This window comes from Habropoda laboriosa, unplaced genomic scaffold (assembly GCF_001263275.1).
Source record: "Habropoda laboriosa isolate 0110345459 unplaced genomic scaffold, ASM126327v1 scaffold20, whole genome shotgun sequence".
Taxonomy (NCBI): domain Eukaryota; kingdom Metazoa; phylum Arthropoda; class Insecta; order Hymenoptera; family Apidae; genus Habropoda; species Habropoda laboriosa.
This window is the reverse complement of record NW_017100143.1, coordinates 1,262,702-1,279,442: the sequence shown is the minus strand read 5'-3', so window position 1 is coordinate 1,279,442 and position 16,741 is coordinate 1,262,702. Positions and strand designations below refer to the sequence as shown.

The 16,741-nt window shown below is 41.1% G+C and overlaps 1 protein-coding gene across 1 annotated transcript in view; it reads left to right on the top strand.

Moving 5' to 3' along the window:
* The window catches only part of LOC108573189 (beta-1-syntrophin-like), a 186,067-nt gene that overhangs the window by 167,758 nt on the left and 1,568 nt on the right, over window positions 1–16,741 (top strand). The window contains exons 5-6 of the mRNA XM_017935584.1: window positions 10,868–11,082; window positions 15,070–15,287. Of these exons, the coding sequence (XP_017791073.1) occupies window positions 10,868–11,082; window positions 15,070–15,287 (433 nt within the window). The remainder of the gene's footprint in view (window positions 1–10,867; window positions 11,083–15,069; window positions 15,288–16,741) is intronic.

Sequence of the window (16,741 nt, the reverse complement as noted above, 5' to 3'; positions counted from 1 at the left end):
TACAGTAATTGATCTAATTAGCTATACGTAGGCTCTCCTCTATTTTCAATTAACTCAATCATTCGATTGTGTACGTATATATACATACATATTATTCACGCACTCACATACCGTGAAACTGTAGCTGTGCAGCTGGCAGAGACACGCTTCTCGTTTGATTTTTCTCCCAAGCTGAGCTGTTCGTTGTGTACTTGAATTCGGTGCACTAGCTTCTTGTATACAGCGGCACTTAATTCACACGAACGAATATGCTAAGTACGTAAATTGATTGAAAATCCGCGTATAATGGAAACCGCTTTATTCGAGGGAGCACTGAATTTTCTACAAGACTATGATAGCACGGTACAAACGTCGTTCGTCGACGCACTCGTTCGGTAGGCCCGTAAGCACTAACTGCGTACGTGACGATCTTCCCGATTTATGCTCCCTGTTACACGAAGCAGTTCTGGGAAAAATCCTAGGCGTGTGAGTGACCCTCAAGTATGTAACTTGGGCCTAGTCAACCTCACGTACCACAACATTGCGCGAGGCTCGCGATGTTTTTTGCTAGTGAAATATAAGAAACTCGAGCAAAACATAAGAAATTCGAGCCAACATAAGAAACTCGAGCCAGAGTCGTTGTCTGTATTATATCGAACTAAACACGTGTCGAGACTTGCTCTCGAATGGATACGTAATCATACTACTGTCGAACAGTTGCTTTCCAGACACGAAGTAGTTTCGTATTCTTGACACAGCTCTCGTGCGAGTAAAAAATGTCAGGAAAAGAAATTGGTCGAGAAATGAAATTATCTCTCTTAATTTAATCACTCTTCGTTGAAGAAAAATCGGTGTTGTGGAATCCAAAGGATGTAGAGTATCGTAACAGAGAAAATTGTGAATATATGATAAATATGTAAATTGATTCGAAATGAACGTCAAAATTTTTTAAAAATTTATCCACGTATAATCGAAAACGCGTTGTTCGAGCGAGCACTTTATTCCCTACAAGACTAAACTCGCGCAGTATAAGCGACGTTCGACGAGGCACTCGTTCGGCTGCCTCGTAAACACCGACTGAGGACGAGTTGTCCTAACCGATTTCTTATCGCTGTACGCTCGCAACTGTTCTAAGAAAAACTCTAGGCCTTAACTTCTTAGAACTCGTGATATTGTTTGCGAGACAAACATAAGAAACGCGTGCCTGGGTCGCTGTACGTACATCGAGCCAAACATAAAGGTAGCTGTCTGTTCGCGCACAGAAAAGAGTTAGCGGGAAAAGAATTTTCTGATTTTATATTACTTTTATTGGCGAAACCGAGAACAAACGCCACGCACATGGTCTTAATACAATACAGTACGCCATACTTTTTTTCGCTCGACGCATGCGCGATCGCCGCTTCACGTATGCGCGATCGCCGCTTCACGCATGCGCGATCGCCGCTTCACGCATGCGCGATCGTCGCTCAGCAGACGCACGCCGATCACGGTAAAAAGGCGCGCCCCTTTTAAATTCACCATTACACTGTCCTTCTGAGAGTAAAACTATCGCGAGTTTTTCAGTCTAAGAGTGACTGTCTGAGAGCATCGCTCAACTCTCTGATAGTTACGACTCGAATAAACAGTTATTTTTCATAACTTTCCCATGATTTCCGGGAAAAATGACACTTACATTTTTTGTTCCTTAGGATGCGTAGAATCGTGTTGTAAAAAAATTTGTCGTTCCGGTCGTATGCCAAAATTGGCCTTTTTTTAACATCCTCCTTTCTGTATTTTGTAGCGTGGGAGACGACAGATGCAATTTTCCATTCGGCAATTCTTTATTTTACGTTCTAATAATTATATCTAACGAAATAAAATTATTAAAACAGTGTCATTTTCTGTACTTCGTACCGCGATTCTCACAAAATGAAATTTTCATTCGGCAATTTTTTATTTTACCTTTGAGTAACTATCTAAGCGTCACCACAGTTTCACCTCGCGTCAATTTCCATTTACCCGATCCAAAACTAAACAGCCCCGGCAAAGACGAAACGAGCGAGGCGGAACGAAGATCGCAAGCTTCGTAAGCGCGTCAACGCGAAGATTTCATAAAGCGGTTACGAGACAAAGGGCGAAGTTAACGTCTCTCGTTTAATTCACCCACTTTTCCCTCCCTTCTCCCTTCGTTTTCATCCCCCCCGAGGAATACCAGTCCGTTTATTTGTCGCGCGGGAAGGGAAGTTAACCGTGGCGTAAACGAGGATCAGTTTTACGCGGAAACTTCGAAGCGGCCGCGTTCAAACGGAATTGGATTTTCATTGCAAAGCTGCAGGTTGTCTTGCTTTCAGTACCCGGCGTTCTAAAAAAAACGTAGACAGAAGGATAATCTGAAGATATCCGCAGCGAGAGAAACGGAGAAGAAAAATAAAGGCGAATAAAGGGTGCAAAAGAACAGCCATCTTCGTGATTTTATTCCAACGAGAGTAAACGCGTCACAAAAGTTTTCTTTACCACGTTCGAAAGTACGTACTTTCCTCTGAGAACTGTATAAATTTCATTAAAAAATATTCAGGTGCAACGAAGATACAGCTATTTTCATAGAACCTATCTTCGTAGGGAAATAAAATAGTGTGACAAATTGGTAACCCTTTCACCTTAACCCTTTCTAAAAATATTACACGTAATAAATAATCACACACATTATCTTCTTCAGCTCTCCTAGTTTCTACCTAACGCCTAAAATAAACTCCCAGACCTGAACAACGAAAATGCGATCAATTTAAAAAAATTCTCGATCTTTCTTTCCCAAAAAAATTCACACTCTAATCTCGCGATGCAAGCGAAATTAAATCCCCAACAGGTCTCTTTAAATCTGTAAACAGACCAAAAGAAGGAGTACACGTTTGTTTTTCGCGTATTTAAACCGTTCGCCGCGTCACGACTGATTGACTTTCCGGATAAAAGGGTTCTGCTCGGTGAAAAAAGAAAGAAATTTCAGGGAGAGGGAGAGAGAAGGGTCGGTAAATAAGAGGAACAATGAGGACAGGAATTGAAAGGGACGAGGGAGGAGAATGGAAACGAGAGTTATACAGGTCAGACGCGAGCGAACGAGCGCCAGTGTGAAAGATGGGGTTTCGATAATCGAACGGTGAACCGGATCAATTAAACCCCTCCTCTCTCTCACGCTTCTCTCTCCCTCTTCCAAGGGTGGGCATTAATTATTGAAGGTGTCGTCGACAGTTTCCTATCGCACGTGCACGATATTCGGAACGATTTCCACAATTTTCACACTCAGTCGAGACTCTACGTTCGTTCCCTCCTATCCCCTTCTTTCTTTCCTTCCTCCATTTCCTTCGCACGTCCAACAGCTCCGCACAGATCGTTTCCAACAGTTTTTGTTATCTCTCCAACGGTGAACGAAGCAATTTCATGGGGAGCTTGTACGAGTGTGTATAACTTCATTTGTCGCATTGAACGGTGTCCAGAACGGGAAGGAGGCATTGGTAAATATTAACGACGTCTGTTTTCACTTCTGGTAAACGTTGGATTATTTTTCTCTTCTTTTTTGCGATATTCATTTTTAATAAAATCGTCGTTGAAATTTCAGGAGAACAGGGATCTCTCTTCCGCCTTGTTTTGTTTCTAGATATTTTCCCCGACTTTTATATGCGAAAACTGAGAACAAGTAAAAAGAACGTCAATTGTTCGATGCGCAACGAAAACACGGTTATTTTGCTGATTTTTTGCAGAGAAGATTTCGCGGATGTAAATATATTTTGATGAATTCTATTTTTCGATGAGATATAGTATTACAGGCTCTTATTGATTCCGTTGGAATAGAGATATCGAGGAATAACAGTTGTACTTTCTCGCGATAATAAATCACGTTGATGAATTTGAAAAGCTGGTTTCGAAAACTCTCTTGGAATATTAATAAAACAAGGCTCGTTAGCGTTAAACCTGCGGTGAAGCATCGCAGGATGCGTGATCAACCGTGAATTTATCCACTAAAAACGGAACGCGATTAACACGAGGTTGCGCAACGGAGTAACACGAAATTATGAACGCCGGGTGTATAGCCAGCCCGTGGAATAACGCGTCCGTGATATCGTCTGTACCATTTTTCTCTCCCTCTCTCCTTCATGCAAGCGTTGCTCTTCCGTTCGAAGAGAGGCTTGTTGCTCCCTGCTCCACGTTTTACATCACGCGTGCAACTTCATTTCACGCTTATCACCCGTTGAACAACTTGTTACGCGCGCGATATTCAACGATGCGCGTTGCCCGCGACCAATTGCGAAGTTAACAACGTTACAACACGAGCGTGTAACAAAATTTACCAAGCTCGTGTCGTTGTCCATTTTTAACGGTGAAATCTGCGTGAGGAAGATTGCCACGTATACCACCAATCTCTTTGGAAATTCAATCACGAGAGTGTGACCCCCTTTTTCCCGTGTTTTCCACACCTTCCAAAGTTACTCCTTCTTTTCCCATTTTCCCTCGATTTTTCGCAACTTCGAATCCAAAGTTCCGAGGGAAATTTGAATTTTATCTTTTTTCCCATTGGAAGTTCTCGCTTCATTTTCTTTTGCTTCTCTTTCAGACAATTTTTGCTTTCCAAATGATTGACTTTTCCCAGCAGTGCGTATTAAGTGTTGTATACATGTTGGCTGTTGATCATTTTTTTTATCCTACCCCGTTAGAGTGAGTGAAAAACTCAGGCGGATTTTCTTGAGAACGTTCTCCCGCTGGAAAATTCCTTCTCGCTTAATTGCCCCTAACAACCGAGTTTTTATTTCGACGAGAAAATTCCTCGCTCATTATCCGCCGGAGTTGCTGCTGCTGGGGCTCCCCCGTTAAAGTTTTTCTTCTTTTTTTTTCTCGTAGGAATTTTTTCGAACAGCCATTTCCATCTTATCTTCGAGTAATTAACCGAATTGTTGAAGCAGCGTCGTAAATTTATGGAAAAAACCGAATCGACTTCGGGGAGATTCGAACCCTGGTTGGTTGAGTGAGAAGCAGCACCTTAGCCACTGGGCTACAATGTTCTTTTGCAATTTAAATCGAATTTAGTGTATTTGTACGTGTACCCGTCGCAGTTGGAAATTTTTTAAATATACCAAAATTGATCGAAAATTTACAGAATAAAATTTTCAAATATTGCAATCTCTAAAGATTCCACTATCTTTCAGGATTTTAATTCGAATTTTTATAATATTTGAGTTAAAACGATTCGAGACTCGTGTTTCAACGAAGAAAAGGGGCGAATTCGGCGTTTTTCATTTATTAACGATCGCATTGAATAAAAGAGGGAAAACCACAACCAGATGATCGGCGACAGCGGTACCGGAAGTAGAGGACCAATGGAGTGCGGTCACGTTCCTGAATTTTTTATACCTTTCCTGTTCAGAGAGGCGTGCAGACGAGGAGGAACCTATGGTCCACCAGTTATCAAACATGCAAACGCTTGTTAAGAACGTTTTCTCATTTTTAATAAAACCCTGTATTTTTTATCTCTCAATTTATTATACTATCCACTCCAAAAAAAAGAACACAACAAATTCTTAAAAAACAACTCAAGTTTGCAACTGTCCCAACGAAACATTGCTAAAATAAATCTTCGTAAAAATTTCACAATTAATCCGATTAAAAAAAAGAAGGAAAGAAGAATTGCTCCTCTAGAGAAAGAGGGGGAGAAAGGCTCGAATCCCCTCGGTAAACCTATTATCGATCAGGTTAGTCAGTGGACTCTTTCGCGAAACTTTCGGCCCGCCGTCTCGAGTCCACTTTTAACTGGCGGTGTGCACGAGAAAACGACGAAACCGAGCTGAGAAACGGGCGAAAACACGCGCGAAAGGAGGAAGAGAGAGAGAGAGTGGGTAGACGGTTGCGCGTCAAGGGGTGGAAAGTGGAGCACCGAAAAGCTATTTCCGGTCGAGGAGGTCCGTATCGGGAGCCGCGTAGCTACGAAATGACCGACTTAAGGAAGTTTTACTGCGAGACAAACCGGAAGTGATTCGGCCGCGACCGAAACACTTCTTCCTCCACTGGCAGGGGAAGAAACTTTCTCTCCCTTCCACTTCTTCCTCTATGCCATCTGGTTCGTTCCTTTTTCGCCGGGATTACGGGACGGACATCCATTCTCGTTTAACGCCTTTATTTACCGTCCGTTGCTTTTCCTTTTACCCCTTCCATCTCTCTTCTTTCTTCCTTCTCTCTCTTTTCTACATGCTGTTGAACCGTTCGTTTTATACCAAAGGTACGAAGATGGTTGTACATTTCTCTTTCGCCTTCTTAGCTTTTCTTTCGTTCCTTGCTCCCGACTATTCTTCTTCCTCTTTCTGATTCTTCGTCTCTTGGTCTGATTCACGGTGCAAGATTATTGAAAAGTGTAGAGGTTTCCTGGTTGGCTGTCTTCTGGTTCGATGTTTATTCCTCTGGTTGTTTAATTATTTCACCGGTTGCAGGTGATTGTAGTGGATTCTGCGCTGAAGAGATTGGTCCTTGAGGTACTAGGGTTGATTGTTGATTTTAACCCCTTAACCTATGAGTTCTTTCTGACTATGCATCTAAGCGTCGGTCGTTCAGTGTTTTAATACTGTATCAGGTAAGAAAAGTTTGTCTGTCATAGATTAATGACATTTATACATCGTTCAGAATAAGAGTAACCTCGCTCTCGGACCGATTCTCGTCCGTTCTGCGCATAGACAGAGAGCGTAGCAGAGGGTAAGACGGAGAAAAACGTAGGCGGTTAAGTGGGGGTTTGGACGTTCTAGCCCTGCCTTAGCGAGGTTACTCTTATTTTGAACGATCTATAGTAATTCTCAGTGTTGCAATTTTTCTTATTAATGTAACTATTTTTGTCATATCTTGACTCGTTGTTGTGTATAGATTAAGGGGTTAATGGCTTTCTGGATTTTTCAGCTGGTTGGATGTTATAGTTGCACTCTTTTTACCCCAACTTTCCTACATTTACACTTCCCTTCTTACTGAGAAAGATAGCGAGAGCCAGTTGAATGTCAGTGATTTTTAGCAATTACACGAAACATCGACCGGTTAATTACAGACTTTTTGTCGCGGTGAAAACCACCAGGCAATCCTCAACTAAGTTTCCATTAATCGATCTCACCACCGGGGTTGGAAAAGCGGAATGAGGATCGAACCGAGGCATTATTATTCCCTGTTCGTCGCTTCCATCGCGTGCAGGCCTTAATGCATTCCCGCGTCTCGCGTAATTCCGTCGCGGAGGCCGCGGAACTTTGCCGGTTTCGTGGCATTGACTATCAGAAGTGGAAAACGTTCCCAGGACCAGGGTAAAGCCCGTCGAACGCGATCCACCGGGAACGCTCTAGCCAGGATTGCACCCGGAGGAGCTCATACGTTATTCGTCGCGCGCGCTCCGATCTCCTCCTTCTAACGGGTGTCCGCGAATAATCCACTAGGAGCGTGAGGAAACAACGACGGGACGTTGCGCAAGGAAGGATCAACGCCTCTTCGAGATTGGTTTCGTTTATTTGAGAGGAATACGGGTAGCTTGCGAGCTTTATTTTTCGAGAATTTGGTGTCTTTTCTGTTTTTACAAAATTGGCAATTTTGAAGATTCTGTTGTTTGTGTTCGTGATTAATTTGCATTGGAGAGAATAGACAACTGAGATGCTCTATTTTTCGGAAATAGAAAATTTTTTAAATTCTATCCCGGGAATTATAATTAATTTTCAGTGAAAAGTATCGATGGCACAAAAGCTCTATTTTTGGAAAATTGGGAATTTTGAAGATTCTGTTGTTTGTGTTCGTGAGTAATTTGCATTGGAGAGAATAGACATCTGAGAAGCTCTATTTCTGGGAAATAGAAAGGTTTTAATATTCTATCTTGGGGATTTTAATTAATTCGCGGTGGAAGGTATTGATGTCACAGAAATTCTTTTGCTAGCAAAAGACTTTTGCATATTAATAATTAATTTGCATTCGAGAGAGCTGACAACTGAGATGCTCTATTTCTGGAAAATTGGGGCATTATAGTTAATTTGTTTTATAATGAAATTCTGTTTTTAGAAAATTGGAAATTTTAAAGATTCTATCGTGCATATTCATAATTAATTTGCGTTCGAGAGAATGCATAACTGATACTCTATTTTTGCTAAATTGGAGATTTTAAAGATTCTATAATATGTGAAAAATGGAAGAAATTTTGATACTGTTTTTTTCTCAGAGATTCTCAGACTTTTTGTTTGTTGGAAACGCGATGTATCGTAGAGCACTGTATCGTAGAGCACTGTGTACGTGGCAACGTCAGTTTCTACCGCACTGGGAACAGAGCACAGTAGGAAAACGCTGTTTTGCTTCAAAATACCCGTCGACGTAACACATTGTACAGGCGTTTTGCTCTCAGATTCATCAATACGGCTACTTACTCCCGGCCATTAAACTTAATACCTCCTCAAGCATTCGCACACGCCATTTGTCTACGCTTCTTACACATAACCGAACCACCTTACCAACTCGGGCGCACGTGTCCTCCATTTTCTTGCACATTCTGTGCATGCCGTTTTGTTACTTGTGGAAACTCTTGAATCTACATAATTCGTATTATCGGGAATTCGTTGGGTATAGTGTCAACCATGTACAATTACTCCTGAGAGTTTTTCTGCATCTTATGAAAAAGTTACTTTTATCGTGCATTCTGTTTCTTCTTGTTCGCAAGAAATTGTTTTATTTGTTAAGTAATTTTCTCCCCTTCTAATTAAAATTTCCCTAAGCTGAACGAATACTTCTGTAAACGGTAAAGACTCGAAAAGTTTCGAAACTGCGGAAACTTAATTCTTCAAAAAAAAGAAGAAAATCACTTTATGAATTAATGTAAAATCACTTTTGCACTGATTCATATTTACATATTTCTATCGATAGCTAAAATTAGTGCAAAGGTGATTTTAAATTAATGAACGAAGTGATTTTTTTCAGTCTTGAAAAATTAAGTTTTGCAATTTAGCAATTTTATGATTGAAAGGACGATAATATACGCTAAATTAGAGAGCAGAATGGATCATTTGAGGCACACACGAAAATTTACCATTTTTCTCGCTACCTTCGAACGAAAATGGGAAATTTTCGCGCAGAGTTACAAAGACACCCCGGTACAATTTTTCAGAGCGACGGAAGACCGATCGATCCGCCCACAACGAGCTCTCGAACCCTAAATTTCACGGGACCGGATGGCACTAATCCCGCGGATCATCAGGGGAGACGTAGCCCTCCGCGGTGTCCATTTTTCCCCCAGGTCACCACCATTATGCGAGCAACCTTTTTCCTTGTTTTTCTTTTTTCTCTTTTTTTTTCTCTTTTTTTTTCAAACCTCCGTCGGGCTGGCATTTTTTTTTCCACCCCGCGTCTCTGCCGAAAAATCTATAAATCTGACGCCGCATACGTCAGGACCATTCGTCAGCGGGCAGATTGCGGGCAAACGGGGTTGAAGAGGCCGCGGCCGAGCTCCGTGCCACGCGCAATAAACCCGCGGCCGATTTTTACGATCGAGGCTGCATCGCATGACGAGGTAATTTACCTTCCGAGCTGGTTCTTGGCGCTTCGACTGCGAGTCCTTGCGAAAATTTTCACCGCAGTGCTAGGAATTAGGGTTTCCGAAGGGTGGTTTTCAGAATTGTCACGATAGTGAGGAATGTTACTTCTTTATTTCAGTATTAGCGGGGTCAGATGAGGTAATTTATTTTGCAAGTTGGTTTTGAGACCTCTGGTCACGAATTTTAGTGACAATTTTGACTACAGTGTATAAATTATGGCCTCTAGTGATGAATTAAAGGGTGAATTTCAGAATTGTCACGATAGTGGGGAATGTTACTTTTTTATTTCAGTATTAGTGGAGTCAGAAAGGAAGATTTACTTTGCAAGTTGATTTTGGGACCTCTGATCACGAATTTTAGTGACGATTTTGACTATAGTTATGAATTAATGAGTCAATTTCAGAATTGTGACGATAGTGACGAATATTATATTTTTATTTTATCATTGATGGAGTCAGAAAGGAAGATTTACTTTGCAAGTTGGTTTTGGGACCTCTGGTCACGAATTTTAGTGACAATTTTGACTGCAGTGTATAAATTATGGCCTCTAGTGATGAATTAAAGGGTGAATTTCAGAATTGTCACGATAGTGGGGAATGTTACTTTTTTATTTCAGTATTAGTGGAGTCAGAAAGGAAGATTTACTTTGCAAGTTGGTTTTGGGACCTCTGGTCACGAATTTTAGTGACGATTTTGACCATAGTTATGAATTAATGAGTCAATTTCAGAATTGTGACGATAGTGACGAATATTATATTTTTATTTTATCATTGATGGAGTCAGAAAGGAAGATTTACTTTGCAAGTTGGTTTTGGGACCTCTGGTCACGAATTTTAGTGACAATTTTGACTGCAGTGTATAAATTATGGCCTCTAGTGATGAATTAAAGGGTGAATTTCAGAATTGTGAGGATACTGGCGAATATTATATTTTCATTTTATTATCGATGAAGTCAGAAAGAAAGACAAGTTGATTGTAAGACCTCCGATCACGAGTTTTAAAGAAAATTGTGACTACAGTACATAAATTAAGATCTCCACAACAAGTAAAAGGGTGATTTTCAAAATATTATTGCCTAACTCCTTCATTCTCCAAATTAATCAAAGAATTCACTCATCCCCCATTTAACGAATGCAGAAACTGAACAGCTTCCTATCTTAATTAACGAAGAATTCAATGCTCGCACAAAAGACTGCTGTACAAATATCACGGACTCTCCAACAAATTCATTCACTCTCCTCAACATTCAAACACGAGAAAAACTGAGCTAACAAAACATTTTCATCTTATCGCTGAGAAATGAAGTTTAATCGAGACATATTTGAAAATATCCCCAGATTGGTGTCGTCGCCAGCGAGACAGAACGAGGCGGGCAGCAGCAGTAGCGGGGCGACGCAGCACGCCGCGACGTTCGCGGTGCGCGTAGGCACGATCGACGGCGTCGTGACGCACCATCTGCGTGCAGAGACGCGGAGGGACCTGGCTGCCTGGGCCAGAGCCATCGTTCAGGGCTGCCACGCGGCCGCTCACTCGTTACGCGAATATACTGTCCGTAAGTAACCCTTTTCCCCTGGAAAACTGCACTGCGTTTTTTAATTTTACTCTTCTCCTATCTTCATTCCTACCGAACGTGGTAATTGATGAACTTTATCTTCAATTTTACTCGATGCGGTAATTAATCTGCTTCTTACTTTATCCCTACTGCGTCCTTCGTTTCGACTTACTTAAGACTTTTGGGTCAAAAAGGACCTAAGACTTTATGTGAAACAATCTTTGTTCCCACGCGGCTTATGAACCTAGAGAATAAACGTTTAAAATAATGTTAAGGAACGTAAACCTGATAACGGCAAAAATTACTAAAAATATAAAAAGGCGGTGGGTCAGAAATGACCCGAAGACCGCTCTAGGGTTAATTCTACCGTGAGTCGAACAAGCAATGACATCTGAGGGCAGGCAGCGGCAAAATAGTCGCGGTCTTTTGTTTAGGGCGGGTCTCGCGAGCCGTAGACGACTCCTCTCCCTATTCCTGGGTCCTGCCCGCCAAACTCCTGTGGAGTACAGGAGGAGGTTGGGGAGATTAAGAGTGTATATGCAGGAGGCTGTATCCTCGCCTCACGCATATGATATGCATATATTCGCAGTTACGCGAGGCAAAGCACGGTAAAGGCAATGTGAAATAATTGATAGTGGGGGAACCGGAACACTGGTACTGGAAGTCGCGAAGCGACAGCGGGGAAGAAGTTGCCCGAGCCTGGTTTAGGGCCTGTGGCCGCGTGACTCGCCTAGATGAATTTAGTCTAAAGTCTCATAATGTAAAAGAATTGTTTAATAAATATAACAACAAAATATAACAGTAATTAACCCTTTGAGTGCTGAATACTCGCTGCCGAAGCTCTCCGTATGGACGGAATACTTTTTCGCTTGCGTGAACTCTGTTGATTGAGTGTAAATTAAACAACACACATGTATTCTTCATAGGTGGCTAAAGAACACTTGTATCCATCTCATATAAAGATTAAATTGTAACTATACTACATTGGAGATCGAAAAAATTGACAAACGCATATATGCGCCCATAGTCCACACCGATAACTTTCGCCGGACGCATATATGCGTCCATAGCACTGTGGCGGGTTCATAGGTGGCTAAAGAACACTTGTATCCATCTCATATAAAGATTAAATTGTAACTATACTACATGGGAGATCGAAAAAATTGACACACGCATATATGCGCCCATAGTCCACACCGATAACTTTCGCAGGACGCATATATGCGTCCATAGCACTGTGGCGGGTACGTCGTCGTCAACAAACCCTTACCGAACCTCGTTCTATTCTTCCACGCGAACTGTCTCCTTTCCAACTCCTTCAGATTTTAGTTTCCGTTCTTTTGTCTCTCCCCGGGTTAAGACTTGCCTTCGTCCTTGAGTGGCCTAAGAAGCGCACATGTGGCATCCAGGTTCGCACGAGGACGTTCCGTTTCCACCACTTTCTCCACTTCTATCTTTATCTATCGCTACTCCTGTCTCCCTGTCCTAACAATATAAAAACCCAGTACGCCTACACCTCTAGACAGTTTTTCCTTTACCGACCATCGCGACGTACCCGCCGAGCCGCTGCCGCCGGGACAATTAACAAAGTAAACGATTGTATTTTCTGGACCAATTGTACGCCGACCATACACTTATACTTTAATAAATTGAGGTGAAAACAGTGTAACGACGTTCCTCACCCACCTCACCACTCAAAAGGTTAATGGTAATTCCATTCCGATAGATATTCTGTCTCCAATATTAGTCAAACTTTTTGTCCTATTTTATCAGGAAAAGATAACAGAAAAGTGAGGAAAAACATTTGCATCCTTAAGAGTAGTATTTTTAACACTTTCGATACTAATTCGCTATAAAAATAGAGTGAAATTCAAACAACTTCGCTCGTTATACAAACACAATTCTCTTTAAAAAATAGTAGCTAACTTTTAGAAGTAAAAATATTTCCCAGCCAGAAGAGTATCCTCTTTATCACTTTCAAACTGTTACCCTGAATTCGGAAATTGGATCGTCGCGACGCGAAGTCGTTCGACAGACAATAATTATCAGAGAAGAAGCTGTGTTTCCATGGAAAAGATGGGAGACAATTAAGCGCTCCGTTTTGCTTCTTTATTTTTCGTCAACGGTGAAATAAGAAGGGGAGAGATGGCATGCATCTTCGCGGGGGAAAAAATGGGCGACCGGAAGTGAAGCGAGGATATATTCTCGGTTGTTCGCGTCGTCCCGTTTCGCTTCGATGAATTTTAATTTCTTTTCAGCGTGGACGAGCGGCAATAATAAATCGAGATTAATGCGCGATCGTTTCTGCTCGCCTTTTTTTCTCTTCCTCTTCGTTCGTCCAACTCGTCGATCATGAACACGTACAGTGTTCCAGCGAGGATTCCTCGGAGTTCCGTAGCGAGAAAGACGCGAGAAATATCGTCGAAATGGCCTATTCATTGTCCACTTTTATTCGACTTTCTTCCGAACTTTGTTTCTCTTCTCAATTTACGATCAATTTCGTGTTATCCTATTTGACTCGATTTTCCTTTCTTTCTTTTCAATCGATAACTTTTGTGTCCTTTAATTTAATCGAACATTTTTGTTCTCCGTTCATACTTGTCCTGTTGTTTAATATTATTTTCTAATTAGCGATCGATTTCTGTCCGGAGGAATTCATTTTAGATTCATAATTGTGATCGGGCGCTGTTTAATTCCCCATCCGTTTTATCGAAGAATTCACCGTTTTAATTCGCCATTCACTTCTGTTCTATAATTGAGCTTCATTTTGTCGAAAATTCATTCAGATTATTTCATCGAGAAATGCCTTTCTTAATTCGCCATCAATTACTTTCTATCGCGTCGAATAAAATTTCCGGCGAATCCCCATTCTTTGGTTCAATGGAGAATACTTAATTAATCCTTTCTTTTTGTTCAAATCGAATCTTTCGCTTTTCGAAAATTTTCGTAAAAGTGTATGCTGAAATTGCCGATCGATCGTGTCGAAATATGTTCCAAGTGCGAAGGGTTGACATTGATTACAATTTGAAAGTAAAACGGGACTGAATTGAATTAAATTAAATTTCAATTAAGGAGTTAAAAAATTTGTTTCAAATCAGTTCTTTTCGATTTTATGAGAAATTGAGATCAGTGGAACGGTATTGTTCGTTTGCTGGGAAATTAAATTCAATTTCAAATTTCCTGAAATTTAAATCGACGGAGTAGTTTTCCCGATTTCCAAAAATGAAAATCAGTGGAACAATTTTCTGAGACCAGTGAAACAGTATTTCCTGTGTATTCTGAGAAAGTAAATTAAATTTCCAATTTCCCGAAATTAATATCGACAGAATAGTTTTCTCCATTTCCCGAAACTTAGGTCAGTGGAACAATTTTCTCCATTTTGTCAGATATTAAATTAAATCTCAGAGTTCCCAAAATTAAAATTGATAGAATAGGTTTCTCAATTTTCCGAAATTAACATCAGTGGAACAGAATTGTCTATTTTCTGAGAAATTAAACTAAATTTTCAATTTCTCGAAATTAAAATCGACAGAATAGTTTTCCCGATTTCCCAAAATTAAGATCAGTGGCACAGTTTTCTCCATTTTCTAAGAAACTGAGATCAGTGGAACAATCTTTCCAATTTCCCAAAATTAAAATCAGTTAAAACAGTTTTTTCCATTTCCTGAGAAATTAAGATCAACAGAACAATTTTTCCAATTTCCCCAAAGTGGAACAAGTTTTCCAATTTCCCAAAATTAAAATCAGTGAAACAGCTTTCTCCATTGTCTGAGAAATTAAGATCAACAGAACAATTCTTCCAATTTCCCCCAAATTGAAATCAGTGGAACAATTTTCCAATTGCCCCAAAATTAAGGTGAGTACAAAAAATTTTCCCAAAATTAAAATCACAGAAATACTTTCGATCGACAAAAATCCCTCCATCTCCCTCTCCTCCTCGATTCAACAAAAATCTAATCAATAAACTCACTCTTGTGTCGTCTCCAGGGTGCACGTGGCAAGGAAAAGCTTGTCAACTTGTCGTCAACCACGAGGACGGTTTCGCGCTGTACGTAGCCGGTGCAAGAGGCGGAGGAGGGAACGGTGTCAGTCCAGGATCACCTCCTGCGCCCTTATGGAGAAGATCTTTCGACAAACTGAAAATGTCAGCGGACGACGGGGCGCGTTTACTGTGGCTCGACTTCGGCGGCGAGGATGGCGAGATTGTGAGTGATACCTGCTGGACAATTCCTCGATCGTGTTCAAAATCGAGACCGTGCTAACGATTATTCTTGAAAATTTCAACAGCCGATTAATTGTGCCGCAACAATTTGTCCATCTCTCTCTCTAAATAATCGATAGAATCGATAATTCTCTGCTGGAAAAATATATAAAGCTACTAAATTACCCATTAATCCGCAAAGTGTATTCTTCGAGGTTGAATTCAGACGAATAATAATTGGTCACGCAATTAGCGAATTATCGAACCACTTCTAAGATAATTCAAGTTACAAAGCTGTTCGCAGCTGGTTTACTCCTATTATTTCCAAGTTTGAACAGAGATGAAGAATAATTGCCACCCGAGTCGCTCAATTGCTCAACCCTTTCTTCCGAGTCACTTCAAAGAATGCACAATAATTCTACCGTCCAATTACTCCCTGTTAATGTAGAAGTTTCAACGGGTATCAAGAATAATTTGCACCTCGATCCGCGAATCGCTCCACCCTTTTTCTTCCCGTCGCTTCAAACGATACGCGATAATCCCACTGTCCGATTTCTCTCTATTACTCGATCAACCAAACCTCTCTGTCAAAGATATTCTTTAACCCTTAACTAGAAATGAAACCCCAACAATTAGTCCTTAAATCCTCTTAACCCCTCGACAGTTTGTCAAATATCTAACTATTTAACTCAAGGGAGACTCTCAGGAAGAAAGTTAGAAAGCGAAAGAGATATGAAACGAAAAATGATCACACACGGTATAACTGTTGTGTAGTGTCGGGGCCCCCATAGTCAAATAGGAAACCGACAGGGGAGAATAGAAAGGGAGCAGTTGGCGTAGCGCGCAAAGCCTCGGCTTGCTAAGCCTAAAAATTTTTTCACCGTAATTCATAGTTTTATTAGACTCAAAGTCAAAGGGTTAACATCTAGCCCTTTACTCCTCCAGTTCTACCAAATTTCCGCCGTGGCAAAAATGCAACAAAGAAAACTAGGGGAGAAAGAAAGAGGAGAAATTAGCTAGGAATATCTAGCTGGTACTGACGTGTTCGATAATACCGCGAATCTGGGAAATTCGCGGGATCGAAACGAGAAGAGAGGGGTCGCATTGTGCGCGAGAGGAAAGGAAGCGTCGTCCTTTCTTGCCCGGTCGAGTATTGAGAATTTTAATTGACTCCGCGTAGACTATCGAGATTATTATCTTCGACGAGCGTGGAAAGATTGAAAGATAGAGGGAACAGAGGAGATATCGTGAAAAAGAGGTCTGTGCACCGAGTAATCCCATTGTGCTCGTCACTTTCAAAGAGGGTAGCTGCACGATTCCACTGAAAAATACGTATTTTACATCTTTACCAAACACCGTCGTCCAGTTCTCTCTCTCTCTCTTTATACGTGTGTGTGTGTATCGATTCAATGGCCATTCATAACGCGACTCGGAGAGAGAAAAAGGGAGAGGGAGGAG